The 14,385-nt window shown below is 46.8% G+C and overlaps 1 protein-coding gene across 1 annotated transcript in view; it reads left to right on the top strand.

Annotated features, from left to right (window-relative positions):
- Positions 1 to 14,385, top strand: part of LOC311312983 (unconventional myosin-XVIIIa-like) — a gene marked incomplete at both ends in the record, with an annotated part of 119,278 nt that overhangs the window by 100,973 nt on the left and 3,920 nt on the right. Inside the window, 6 exons of the mRNA XM_084442990.1 lie at positions 3,272 to 3,388; positions 5,037 to 5,120; positions 7,388 to 7,525; positions 9,179 to 9,364; positions 9,954 to 10,093; positions 10,880 to 10,924. Coding sequence (XP_084299116.1) covers positions 3,272 to 3,388; positions 5,037 to 5,120; positions 7,388 to 7,525; positions 9,179 to 9,364; positions 9,954 to 10,093; positions 10,880 to 10,924 — 710 coding nt within the window. The remainder of the gene's footprint in view (positions 1 to 3,271; positions 3,389 to 5,036; positions 5,121 to 7,387; positions 7,526 to 9,178; positions 9,365 to 9,953; positions 10,094 to 10,879; positions 10,925 to 14,385) is intronic.

Here is a 14,385-nt window from a genome sequence, read left to right as displayed (position 1 = left end):
TTGGTATTAGTTCTGCAATGCTGGTTTTATTCTCTCAATCTCTCGAATTGTCTCGACCCACTTTTGGCAACGAAACCTGGACGAATGTCTTGTTTCTAGTTGAGAGCAGCGTTTAGAGACTGACTCAAATCTGGACTAATGTCTTCAGTCTCTAGTGGAGCGCAGCGCTTAGAGACTGACTCTTGAGTCCATCCCAGACCAGTCCAGCGTTTAGAGACTGAATCTTGAGTCTGGTCACCCATAGCTCACATCCCGGTCAGGTCAAAGGTCACAGCTGTCCCTCTATCCTTTCATCCCTTTTTTTCATCCGTTCCCTCTTTCAGACAGTCTCCTTGTCCTTCATCCCCCTCCATCCCCACCTCCCTCGCCACCTCCCTCCCCTCCTCCCCTCCCTCACCTCCTCCCCTCCCTCCCCCTTCTTTCTCCCGACCGCATCTCTTTTGTTTGGTTGGTCTGCCCCCCCCCCCACCCTTCCTCTTATTTTCCTATTTTCTTGCTGAAGGAATCTGGATCCCCAATCTCCCATCTCCCCTTCCACTTATATCCCTAATCTCCCCCTCACCTCTCTCTCTCTCTCTCTCTCTCTCTCTCTCTCCTGCTCTCTCTGTCACTCTCTCTCTGTCTCTCTCTCTCCTGCTCTCTCTCTGTCACTCTTTCTCTGTCTCTCTCTCTCTCTCTCTTTCTCTGTCTCTCTCTCCCTCTGTCGCTGTCTCTCTCTCTGTCTCCCTCTTTCTCTCTCTGTCTCTCTCTCTCTCCTGCTCTCTCTCTGTCACTCTCTCTCTGTCTCTCTCTCTCCGTCACTCTCTCTCTGTCTCTCTCTCTCTCTGTCGCTGTCTCTCTCTCTCTGTCTCTCTCTCTCCTGCTCTCTCTCTGTCACTCTCTCTCTCTGTCACTCTCTCTCTCTCTCTCTCTTTCTCTCCTTTCTCCTGTGGTGTCCTGGCTACCCAATCTCCTTTGTCTCTTGTTGGCAGTGTAATTATTGACATGTGTAGAAATTGTTTTGGCCCATAATGGCATGGCATCCCGAATCCATTTCTAATTTGAACAAGAAGCATCACCTTGAAATGCGTTACAGTTTAATACTGCCACCGCTGGGGTGAACATGATTGCCTTTGGCAATGAGAGGGAGGGGCAGGGCAGGGGTGGAGATGATGAGGGGGGTGTGGGGGTGGGGGTGGATAGTTGTGTTCACACAGCAGCGAACATATTTGAGGGAGAGATGGATGGAGAGATGTTTTGCAGTCTGGGGGAGTGCACAGTATGGCTGCACTCAGACACGTTCATACACACACGCACACACATTCTCACACGTTTACACACACACTCACACACACACACATGCACACACACACACACACATATTTTTTCAGTCTAAATGTAAATTTAAATACAACAGTATGACTTCTCATTTGTGGAAGTGTTGGACAAATAAGGAGCTCAATTTTGCAGATATTCAATTTTAGATATAGGAATGAGGAAGGATTTCATTTCTCTGCCAAACTGGCTACTGTTAAACCCCAACAGCAAAGGGCTTCAGTTTCAGTATGTTTCTGGCTCTGAATGCTCCAGTTTTGTTCTAGTCCATTATTTTGTTCATGAAAATTATAATAATAAAAGATTGTTCAGTTATAAAAAAACATATATTCTACAGTATTCTGGAGGGACACTTTACATTCATTGTGTGTATCTGTGTACAGTATATGCATGCGCGCGCGTGTGTGTGTGTGTGTGTGTGTGTGTGTGTGTGTGTGTGTGTGTGTGTGTGTGTGTGTGAGTGAGTGAGTGAGTGAGTGAGTGAGTGAGTGAGTGAGTGAGTGAGTGTAAGTGTAACCGTGTGAGAATGTGTGTGTGTGAACATGTCTGAGTGCAGCTATATTGTGCACTCCCTGTGTGTGTGTGTGTGTGTGTGTGTGTCTGTTTGTGTATTTTGTTTGTGAGCGCTCCCCCATGCTTGGGGGACAGTATAATTGAGCAGTACGAGGCTGACAGCAGGAATAGCTCTTACTAGGATGACCTGACTTCTGATTCAAACCCGTCACCCAACGCTGCGCTAGTAATGCCCCAAATCATGTACATGCTGTAGCATTTCCCTCTTGGATGGAAGTCCGATCTTGTGCAATAACAGATCTTGGTGACTGTTCTCTGCAACATAAAATGCATAGTAATTACATTTTAATAAAATCAAATCAAATAATGCATTTGCTTCTCAATGTATGGAGGAATTCATCAGGAGGCTCAAATTCTTCGCTTCAAATCAGTGGAACAAATCAAATGGAACAGATCCCCTCATCAAAATACGCCGAATCAGACGCCTGCCACTGATGAGACTGTTCACTCCCACATTCTTAATCAAAGAATCCTCGTCTATTTTTCTTAAGATCCATCTCCAGATGCGGCCCATCATCCACCCTGCTCTTGTTTTGTTGTTGCTCTGTGTTAATGAGATGGATGCCAGCGTGTTCAGGACACTGCACACGGCCACTCTTCTCCCAGCGATGTCCTAATGGATTCATTAGCCCTCCATGATATCCACATTATTCATCATTTATTAGCATAGGCCCCCCCCCCTTCCCCTTCACTGCCCTCCCCCCTTCTGTATTGTCCAAGTAATCACCAAAATAAGATTATGCCTGTGCTGTCTCCCATAGAAGTTACCGACCCTGTGTGCGTGTGCGTGCGCGTGTGCGCAGGCTGCTAGTATTGACCACTGGAGAGCTTGGTGATGACTGTGAACCTGCGTGCCCCACCGCCCCCAGCGGTCAGAGGGGAGGGTGTGGGAGGGACAAGGCGCCCGGTTGACCTTAAAGGAGAAGTGGACTCCTCTTTCCTCAGTATATGTATCGTACAGTCCTACACGCTGCGGGGGGGCAGGGGGGGGGGGGCAAGGTCGGGTGTTTATTTTCGCATCACTGAGTCTTAGGTTAGATGAAAGGACATGGTAAGACCTTTGCATCTCATTGTGCATATCACTTTAACCTCTCTCTCTTTCTCTCTCTCTTTCTCTCACTCTCTTTCTCTCTCCCACCCACTCTTTCTTTCTTTCTTTCTTTCTTTCTTTCTTTCTTTCTTTCTTTCTTTCTTTCTTTCTTTCTTTCTTTCTTTCTTTCTTTCTTTCTTTCTTTCTGTCTGTCTGTCTGTCTGTCTGTCTGTCTGTCTGTCTGTCTGTCTGTCTGTCTGTCTGTCTGTCTGTCTGTCTGTCTGTCTGTCTGTCTCTGTCTCTCTGTCTCTCTGTCTCTCTGTCTCTCTGTCTCTCTGTCTCTCTGTCTCTCAGCTGGAGGAGCAGTTGAGCAGGCTGCAGAGGGAGAAGAACGAGCTGCAGTCTCGTATGGAGGAGGACCAGGAGGACCTGAACGAGCTGATGAAGAAGCACAAGGCGGCTGTCGCTCAGGTAGCATACAGCACCACTGCATGTGCTCAAATATACACACACACACATATATACGCACACACACACTGCATTCACGCACGCACGCACAGACGCACGCACACACACGTGCATGCACACGCACACACGGACGCACACACAGACACACACACACGCATACACACACGCACACACACACATGCACGCACGCACACACACATGCACAGACACACACACGCACACACGCACACACACATGCACAGACACACACACACACCCTGGCCCACTTTGTTGGAAGCCTCTGTTAGGCTATCAATTATCTGCGATGGTTATTAGCTGGCAAGGGAATAGCATTAATTTGCATTGGAAAATTCCAAATGTAAATGTTCTGAATAGATGTATGAAATAGGATGAATGAGAGAATTAGGCCTGCTATAATCCAGCTATATTCTACAGCCTGTGGGATTTCCTTCCCAGTTCCATCTTCCGCTTTTAATTATTGTAATATGGAGGTATATTTGGTGTGGTGACAGCAGCACACCCATCCTCATGTCTCGGCGTTTGCAGATGGTTATGGAGTGGAAATGGAACCAGGTCTCTGTGACGCTGATGAAATGATGAGTGATCTAGCTGTGCCAGCTCCTAATGAACACTTCCTGTCTGGAGCCCGGGCCTGACTGCAGATTGTCCCCAGGGCTCCCACAGCAGCAAGGAAAAACACCTCTCACATATTTCACACAGGGCACAGGGAAATCAGATTTATTGACGTGTTGTTGGTTTGTAAGCTCCTCCTTCTCTTTGTTTGTAAATAATTGCTGTTGTTGATAGAGGACCTGTTATTGTTGTTGTTGATAGAGGACCTGTTATTGTTGTTGTTGTTGTTGATAGAGGACCTGTTATTGTTGTTGTTGATAGAGGACCTGTTATTGTTGTTGTTGATAGAGGACCTGTTATTGTTGTTGTTGATAGAGGACCTGTTGTTGTTGTTGTTGTTGTTGATAGAGGACCTGTTATTGTTGTTGTTGATAGAGGTCCTGGGGGCTATTTCACAAAGCTCAGCTGGCTAACTGAGTAAGCCTGACTTGAGCAATGAGTAAAACCTGGACCACTCTTCAAATCTGGGACATGGACTGAACTGAGTAACTTTCCAGGTTTTACTTTGTGCAGGTCAGGCTTACTCAGTTAGACCGCTTTGGGAAATACCCCCTGTTCACCTGGATTTGTTGATTGGATCACAGCTGAAGCGTTTCTTATTAAACCACCCACATGGCTGTAACATGAACATTAGCATTATAAAACACTTTGCATGAATGGATCCGTCTTTGTGCCCAATTATTTGCATGGACTGTTTGGGTGGCTGATATAATACTGAACAGCCTCCTCCAACACTTGTAGTAGTAGTGGGATTTCTTGTGACCATCAAGGAATGTGAATTTCATATAGCAGGATAAAACTATCTGTGGGGATATCTATGACAAGGTGTCATTCATCAATACTCGCTCAATGACTAACCCCCACTGTGTGTGTGTGTGTGTGTGTGTGTGTGTGTGTGTGTGTGTGCGTGCACATGTGTAATTGTGTGTGCATGTGTGTGTGTGTGCGCGCGTGTGTGTGTGTGTGTGTGTGTGTGTGTGTGCGTGCGTGTGTGTGCGTGGGTGTCTGGGTGGCGTAGTCGTCCCAGAACCTGGCCCAGATCAGCGACCTGCAGGCCCAGCTGGAGGAGGCCCTCAGGGAGAAGCAGGACATCCAGGAGAAGGTACAGCACCACAAGACCACCCCCTACCCCTGAGAGAGACCTCTCCCTACCCCTCAGAGAGACCTCCCCCTACCCCTGAGAGAGACCTCTCCCTACCCCTCAGAGAGACCTCCCCCTACCCCTGAGAGAGACCTCCCCCTACCCCTCAGAGAGACCTCCCCCTACCCCTCAGAGAGACCTCCCCCTACCCCTGAGAGAGACCTCCCCCTACCCCTGAGAGAGACCTCCCCCTACCCCTCAGAGAGACCTCCCCCTACCCCTCAGAGAGACCTCCCCCTACCCCTCAGAGAGACCTCCCCCTACCCCTCAGAGAGACCTCCCCCTACCCCTGAGAGAGACCTCCCCCTACCCCTCAGAGAGACCTCCCCCTACCCCTCAGAGAGACATCCCCCCTACCCCTCAGAGAGACCTCCCCCTCCCCCTCACAGATGTGTGACCTCCTGTAATTGATGTGTCAGCCTGTCAGATTGGTCGCACAAAATCGTGACACCAAACGATCCAGTCTGTTTCACCGGGTCGAGTTCTGGCGTGTTCCGTTTCTGCGTGGCCCCGCCCCCGACGCTGTGCGCTCTGCGTTCCCTCTGGTCCTGTCACCGTTGAGCAGGGGGGATCAGACCTGGTAGTGGCCGTGAGATCTGACCCCAGAGACACAAGATCATGTCTCTCCACAACACTCCAGTCTGATAACCATCACAGACCCTGGCTCAGGAACCAGTAGATGTCTCCTTCTCTCCCTCTCTGTCTGTCTCTCTCTCTCTGGCTATTGCCCTCCCTCCCTCCCTCTTTTCTCCCTCTCTCCCTCTCTCCTTCTCTCCCTCTGTCTGTCTCGCTCTCTGGTTATCGCCCTATCTCTCTCTCCCTCTTTTCTCTCCCTCTATCTCTCTCTCCCTCTCTCTCTCCCTCTCTCTCTCTCTCTCTCTCTCTGTCCCTCTGTAAGCCTACCCGCTCATTACTGCAGGGGGTCTGACATGTTATTGGACGTCCCTGAGCCCTGGTCTGTGAGCCCCCACAGGGGGGCGGTCCCCTCCGAGCTGGGAAGGACACGCTCCTGTGATGTAACACAGACGCAGGGGTTTGCCAGAGAAACCTTTCCTTTGTCTCCGTTTTCATATTTTCTTGGAAATATGATTGGAAGAGAATGAACTAAAACTAGACATTGATGCATATCGGTTCCGGGGAGATTAATCAAAACGTGGCGGGAGGTTTGGTCCTGATGTAGGCTGTCCTCAAAATGTGCTAGAGGCCAAAATACCTTCTTTTTTTTTTACTCTTTACTTTTTTTTCATATTACTCAAATTGAAGTTGCGAAGAACCCACTCCATCTAACAAACAACAGTTTTAGGATCACTAAATAGTAATACTGTATTTTGTCATCAAAGTCCATGTCCTGTGAGAAGTGTGAACAGCTCTGAATCTTTGAATACCTTTTTCTCTGCTTAGGGATTTCAGGTGTACCAAAATTCACAGAAGCATATCTTCTTCAAATATTTGTAAATCTGTAAAAAAAAAAAAAAGAACATCAGGACCAAACCGCCAGTTGCGGTCACTAATGTGAACATGTTGGTCACAAAGTTTTCACGTCTAAGACTCAGGAAATCATTATTTCCCAAAAAACGAGAGAGCCTCCAGCTGCTTTGAAATGGTCCTTGCAGCTCTCGAAATTGTGAGTTGTGATTGAATCGTCGGGTCTACAAGCTTTGAATAATGCATATGACGCAGCCTAATGATGGAATGCTGCTGTTTGAAGCCCTAGCTTTCCTGTTCTGAACCGGGCCAAACTCAATTGGGAGGTACATCTGGCGATTCCTAAAAAGGGAAATCTTCCCCCACTCTGATAGATGAGATCCGTCACCCCTCAGGCCTTAGAAAATTCCCCGCTTGAGATGCCATGTCTTCTCACGTCTTTTAACTCGGTGCTGAGTGAACAATGATGAAGAGCTTTTTGGAGGTCAAGTCGTAACTCACTGCATACCCCCCTTGGGGAAGAATGGCTCCAGAATAAGCCACAGCCTACAGTATGTGGAGGTACGTGTGGGTTTGGAGTCGGTGATTAACAGTATAGATGACCTCTGAATGGAGTTTGCTCTGGATGCGGTCCCAATATCAGTGGCGATGAATGATCGGCCAGTGAACTGAAGTGTGTGTGTGTGTGTGTGTGTGTGTGTGTGTGTGTGTGTGTGTGTGTGTGTGTGTGTGTGTGTGTGTGTGTGTGTGTGTGCGCGCGCGTGCGTGCCTGTGCGCGCGTGTGTGTGTGTGTGTGCATGCAGCTCCAGGCCATGCAGAGCCAGCTGGAGTTCCAGGAGCAGTCCATGGTGGAGAAGTCTCTGGTCAGTCGGCAGGAGGCCAAGATCCGCGAGATGGAGACCAAGCTGGAATTTGAGAAGACGCAGGTCAAGCGCCTGGAGGTCAGTTCGGGGCCGGGAGTGTAGGCATGTGTTTGTGCAAACCTGTGTGTGTGTGTGTGTGTTTGTGTGCGTGTAGAAGAAAAACTTGTAAAGAAATATTCCTCATTAACATTCCAACTTGGAGGTCTGCCATTCCCTCTTTTTGGCTCTGCCAACAGTGTCTCGTTATTCTTGTTTGTTTGTTTGTTATGTGTGTTTGTTTGTTTGTTATGTGTGTTTGTTTGTTTGTTTGTTTGTTATGTGTGTTTGTTTGTTTGTTTGTTTGTTATCTGTGTTTGTAGCTCTTCCCCAACTCTCATGCAGTCAGAATGCCAAGTTATGAACCGGCTCCTGCTCCCTGTGTCCTCTGGCCTTATTACATTCACTTCACAATATCATTTGTTATTCTGTCATTTTAAAATTACTTTTCTGATATTTCCCAAGACAAAAGCAGAAGTAAAGAATAAAGGTTATAGTCGGCGGGCTGCCAGGGAAAAATTGAAAACTGTTTTCAAACCAGACAAAATGCCTCTGTGTTCATTTTAGCGTCTTTCACTTGGGTGGTTACTACTGTAGCTCTGCAGAATTACTGTAAGGCCAAAGCACATGCTAAGTGACTGCAGCTGATGAGTGTTCTGCGTGATAGAGAGAGAGAGAGAGAGAGAGATACAGACACAGACAGACACAGACAGACAGACAGACACAGACAGACAGACAGACAGACAACAGTCCCAATTGTTTTGAAGCGGGTGAAGCCCATGGAACATGGTTGTATTCTGACGCCAGGTGTGAGCCGTGCGCAGACAGAACTCACATCTTATCTTCCTGCCGCTACAGAACTTATGGAATGCGCCTTGGCACACGATACCGTGTGCATTGGGCTCACTTCCTAACTCCATGCTTTCCGTCTTGTGAACATTACTGTACAGAGTAGAAGGGTCAACTTTAGCAGAGAGAAAGAACTCCCGCACACTGCCTTCTTCACCTGCAGTCAATCAGTTTAGTAAACGCGTTTCGGTCGTGTGACCCTCATCAGGTTGTGTGGCTCTCTCTGTCAGACACCACCTGATGAAGATCAGACGATCGACACATGTTTAATAAGTAGATTACTTAGGTAAGTGTGCCAGAGTTCTTTCTCTCTACTATCTTTTAGACAAAAAGTAAAACTAATTTTACCTCAGAATTTTTGCACCACCAGAGCACATAAGCCCAGTAGCTTAATATTTCAGGTAGTCAGAGAAGCAAAGGTGGACAAACTAAATCAATACAGAGCTGTGGAGGCTGAGCACACTCCCACTCTCGGGTCAGAACATGGACGTGGATGGCAGCTAATAATACATTTTCAACAAGGTTTTCACTTTGTGTTAAGGCTGGAGGCTGAAATCAGCTTTCGCTAGGAGGGGAAATACAAAAGAATCTTATTTGATGCATACTATTAGTCAAAAGTATTTTGCTGGTTTACACAGATGCACAATTCTTAATGTTTGTTGATAAATAGTAGGGTTTTGTTTTGTAAGATATGTCAATAAGTATATAAAGTTTGACTCTGTGTCAACACACCTGCATTTCCGTGGTCTTCTTGGCCCCCTTACTAGAAGTTGGCCCTCCAACTGTTCCTAATGTGGTTTCTCTCTCTGTGGTTCCTTCCCGCTGTTCCTCTATGTGGTCCCTTAGAGCCTCGTAGCACGCCTGAAGGAGAACCTTGAGAAGCTGATGGAGGAACGCGACCACCGCAGCACCAGCGAGAACCGGGAGAAGGAGCAGAACAAGCGTCTTCAGAGGCAGATCCGAGACGTGAAGGAGGAGATGGGAGAGCTAGTGAAGAAAGAGGCTGAGGCCAGCCGCAAGAAACACGAGCTGGTACGACAGGAAGCATGTCTGGGGAGTCTATAACAGTCTGGGGAGTCTTTAACAGTCTGGGGAGTCTTTAACAGTCTGGGGAGTCTATAACAGTCTGGGGAGTCTTTAACAGTCTGGGGAGTCTATAACAGTCTGGGGAGTCTTTAACAGTCTGGGGAGTCTATAACAGTCTGGGGAGTCTATAACAGTCTGGGGAGTCTATAACAGTGTAGTAGGACTGGTAAGAAGCATGTCTGGGGAGTCTATAACAGTCTGGGGAGTCTATAACAGTGTAGTAGGACTGGTAAGAAGCATGTCTGGGGGAGTCTATAACAGTGTAGTATGACTGGTAAGAAGCATGTCTGGGGAGTCTATAACAGTGTTGTATGACTGGCTGCTTTAACTGGTTAATGGCTTAACTGAAGATATAATTGATGGCTACAGTGCCCAGAGTCACGTTGGATTTATACAAAGGCCCTAGTAGATAACTAGCTTTATAATTGATGTTCCTCTTTCATGGTTCCCAGCAGCTATTGTACAGTAGGTATAGTACCTACTGCATCTCTTTATCCTCTGCAGGAGCTTATTGTGCCTCGCCTTGCTCCAACAGGAAATGGATATCGAAAGTTTGGAGGCAGCCAATCAGAGTCTGCAGGCGGATCTCAAGTTAGCGTTCAAAAGGATTGGTGACCTTCAGGCCGCCATTGAGGACGAGATGGAGAGCGATGACAATGAAGACCTCATCAACAGGTAAGGGCGTCTCTCTTAGTGCCTGAATAGATTATTTGCTGCACATTGTACATTTTTATTCCCATCTTTCATGACCATTGGGGGAGGGGGTGAAGGATGCCCCATTCAAAGAGGCTCTGGTTAAAGCAATCAATGGAGGACTCTACATACATAGACTCAGTAATATCTTATTCACACACGCTGACACATTTATGCATGGAAAACTGCTGTGCTTAATTTTTCTTGTCCTTTTTTAATTAAATACTCCCCAACCCTCAGTGAGACATGCTACCGTAAAAAAAAAAAACATGGCGGTGAGCTCTAGTTGTTATTTATTCACTGTCTGATTCCCACTGAGCCTTGTTTGTTTGTTTGTTTACGAGCACCTGTCCCAGAAAGGAAGCTTTTTTCCCTCTGATTTTCATCAGCGAATAGCGCTGTGAGTCAGGATTCGGTAGTTTACTAGTCTTTGTTCTTCACACTGTAAACTAGAAAGAAGGGGATGAGGGTACTGTGACGTGTTGAGTCAGAGACCTCATGGATATGAAGGCTATTGTCTGGTGTGAAAAAATGTGCTGCAGTTATATCTTCCCCCCTACTGTAGGTGGATGCCTGTAGAACAAAGTGTTACTGCAACATCAGTCATGATATCCACTATCCTTTTATGCATTTTTCATCTCCTGTTTATTTGGTATGTTTGAACTGTACCTGCAGTGTCTCACTTTTTCCTCTGATTATTTTTGTTTTGTTGTTTGGTTGTTGTTTTTTCCCCGTGTCTCTCTCTGTGGCGTCCATCCTCATGGCCAGTTTACAAGACATGGTGACAAAGTATCAGAAACGAAAGAACCGAACGTGAGGACCTGGAGCTCGTGTGACATTCATAAACTGTTGTGGAATTGTCTGTCAACTCTTCACTGGAAAAGATGCAGTATTCAGTAGCAGTTCCACATAAAAAAAAGAAAGCACAAATACAGTAAATATAAAAGATCTGAGCATTTTCTCTGGGAGAGATTAGTTCATTGTGTGTCTAGTGTCTAGTCCAATGAGCTCCTGACTGTTGTCATGGCCCATATGTCTCTACAAAAGGGCAATAGAGCATATTATACATACATATATTATCATTATCGTATACATACATTATAATTATATTATACATACTGTACAAAACCCCAGAAAAAACCCAGTGATACTGCATCATTATTCCAGTGATCTGCAATTCCTTCATACCTTTATTTGCTCCACTTTTCATTGCATGATACTGAATTGCATGAACGCCATTGACAACAAGCTTCTCCAACCCCTTTGAGTTTCCTTGTTGTTATCTGCCCAGTAACCCTTTTAACCAAGAGCAGCAGATTTAACATATCATGGTGGTTCAACTGTTGGTATAAGTTTCCATTGCTGGGTGCAAGTGCCGTGCTTCCTGGTCAGCCTGTGGCGTCTCCCAGGGTTACGTTCTCGGACCCCCACCACTTTCCTGTGAGAACCCTTTCTCGCCCAGTGTTTAGCACTCTGCCGTGTCCTTGGGGGGGTGGGCGGGGGTTCATGTCGGACACAGCGGTTCCCTGTTTGAACAGCATTCTGCGCTGTGCGGCCTCTGTCTCTCGGGAGCCCTGTTGAATATTTCAGAGTGCTGCTCCGGATAGGATGTGACTGCTTCAGTGGCTCTACGGTGACAACTCTCCCTCAGAGGAACAGGAGGTCATGTACCCCATCAATCTTTCACACGCACTTGCTAAATAATGCAGAATCCTCAAATGTCCTACAAAAAGCTCTGTTGCTCGTCTGGCGAGTGGCTCGCACGTAGTGTTAACCTCTGGCTCTAAGCCATTCATGCCTCGTGTCAACGTGGTCCCTTCTATTGATAATGACTGCTGCTGGCAGCGTTCTTCTTAGGCGTGGAGAGGAGAGGGCACAGAAAGCTAATGTAATGTCTATCACAGTAGGCAACACAGGCATAAGATGATGACATTACTGTAATTGGCCGGGTTTCCCGAACGAGTTAAGAAGCTTCTTAACTCCAAAGTACTTCTTAACTCCCATGCAAAGGGTTGCTTAAGAAGGGTTCCATAAGAAGGTTCTTTATCGGGAAACCCGGCCATTGTCTTTTCACTTATTTATGTCCCATTTATCTTAAGTGTTCCATGTGTTGTATGTAGGAGTGATTGACTGTTGACATGTCACATCAAAGTCATTGTGGTACCTACTAGAGAAATTAAAATGTCTTGGCTCTTGAACCTAGTAATGATGAGTCAGATACAGTACGGTTCACCTTTAGCATCCTGGCACTAAGGCTGAAAAAGGAGCGATAGAGAGAGAAAAAATATACTGTCACCATCACAGTATTCCCGTCATGATCTAATCCCAGATTCAGAATCCATACGCAAAGCGCACGCTTTCCAGTAGGCAGTGTGTGTACAGTAACTCTCCAGACAGCCAGATGTGGTTCAGGCTGAACTTCTATTGAAAACGTCTTCTATTCTGTGGGTAAACATTGCAGTCTAGAGCAGGGAGATCCATGACGGCTAATGATGAATGTAATAGCGTGGAACAGAGATGTACAACCAGTGGCGACCGATTGTCACAGACAATTAATGTCCCCCTCCCTCCACACAGTAGCTGTTTGTTTTCCTTCCCCTGGGCTTCGGGCAGGGCTTAACTAATGATGTGGCGGTCAAGGACATAAATTGTGGGTGATGCCAAGTGTGAAGTGCTTGATGATGAAGTGTCTGCAGTTCCTGCTCTGGTTCCGGCCAGGGAGGGGGGGGGGGGGGGGGGGGGGGCTTCTTTGTGTGCTGGGAACACGTCTCAACTCACTACCAGAGGGGAGCCGCTACCTGCGTCTGCGAGAAGTCCGTCAACCCCCTCCTAGATGAGGACCTTTCAAAATCACGCTGTGATATACAGTTAGGCACAACCATACTGATGCCACCATCATCCCTGATCAATAGTGGCCAGACTGCTACTTACTAACTGTAGCCTAGAAACAGGCTCATTGATTCTACAGCATTCCCCGGCCCAGGCTTAAAAATGAATTGTATGCTCCTATTCTTTTGATTTTAATAAGGTTTTTATCTGTTTAGATTCTTGCCTATGCACTAACTAAAAGGATTTTCCCTGGTACTGTAGCTCCGGCAATATGGTCAAGGTCAAGAGAAGAAAAACAAGCCAGCCAAACCATCCCTCAAAACCAATTCCTTCCTTTTCCTTATTCCAAACACCATCAGTTCTATTATTACTCCTGTGGCTGGAATTGTAATTCAAAGCAGTGCATTTCCAGATAAGCGAAAGGATAAAATACTTATCTTTAAAGGCTTTGGGAAGTGTTAACTCGCAAAACCCGGACAAACGCATAAATCCAACCCAGGTTTTATCCTTAAGGTGAGGAGATGAGCAAACAACCCTGGACTAACTGGACTAACAACTTAGGCTAGCTCCAGCTAGCTAAGGCTCTCCCGGGGCCTCTTTGGCCGCTGTTTACCGTGTCTTATTGACCGCCACCGTGACAAAAACAAACGCTCACCGCCCACTCTGTCACAATAACAATCAGGCGGGCCGCGTCCGCAGACTAGCAGGCCGAGAGAGAGAGGAGTTCACATATCCTCCCCCTCGTCCGTCCTTCTCAAACAACCTCCGCCCCCGAGCCCTGCCCACCACAGTTACCGCACACTTCATCAAATCAAACTTTATTTGTATAGTGCATTTCATACACAGAGGCAACCCAATGCGCTTTACAGAGAGCAATGGGAGGGTGGGCATAGGTCTCACCCCTACATATTCCAGAGGGAAGCAAAAAAAAGTTTCACCCGGGGGGCCAGAAAAGTGAACTGTGAAAAATTCTTCCCTGACTGACACTGCTCTCAACGATACAATTGAGCAAGCTCCTGGAAAATGTTTATTGGCTAAGAACATATACAGAGCAATAAACATGGGCTGGATACTTCATAAGAGAAACATGACTAACAGGAGAGTGCACAAAAAGTTACAGAGAAGTTGCCTATATGGAAGGCCATTATGTGTTAGCTATCCCTGTAATCTATAATATGAACATATAACATATGAACAAATGAACGTTATAATATATAACAAAGCACAGTAAGCACTTAGCAGGCTTACCCGCCCCAGACACACACACATACACACACACACACACCACCCCTCCGTACCGGTTGTATTATTAAGCTGTAACAGCTTAATTTCACAGCACCACACGAGCTCTGCGCTTTGACAGCACTTAATGAGAGTTGTGCTCGTGTAGTTCATGTCAGATTCTCTGACAACCCCCCACCCCTCCTCCAGCAGGGGTCTGTCCA

Source organism: Borostomias antarcticus, assembly GCF_949987555.1.
Source record: "Borostomias antarcticus genome assembly, chromosome: 1".
Taxonomy (NCBI): Eukaryota; Metazoa; Chordata; class Actinopteri; order Stomiiformes; family Stomiidae; genus Borostomias; species Borostomias antarcticus.
Note: the sequence above shows the minus strand (reverse complement) of the source record. Positions and strands in the feature narration are given on the sequence as shown.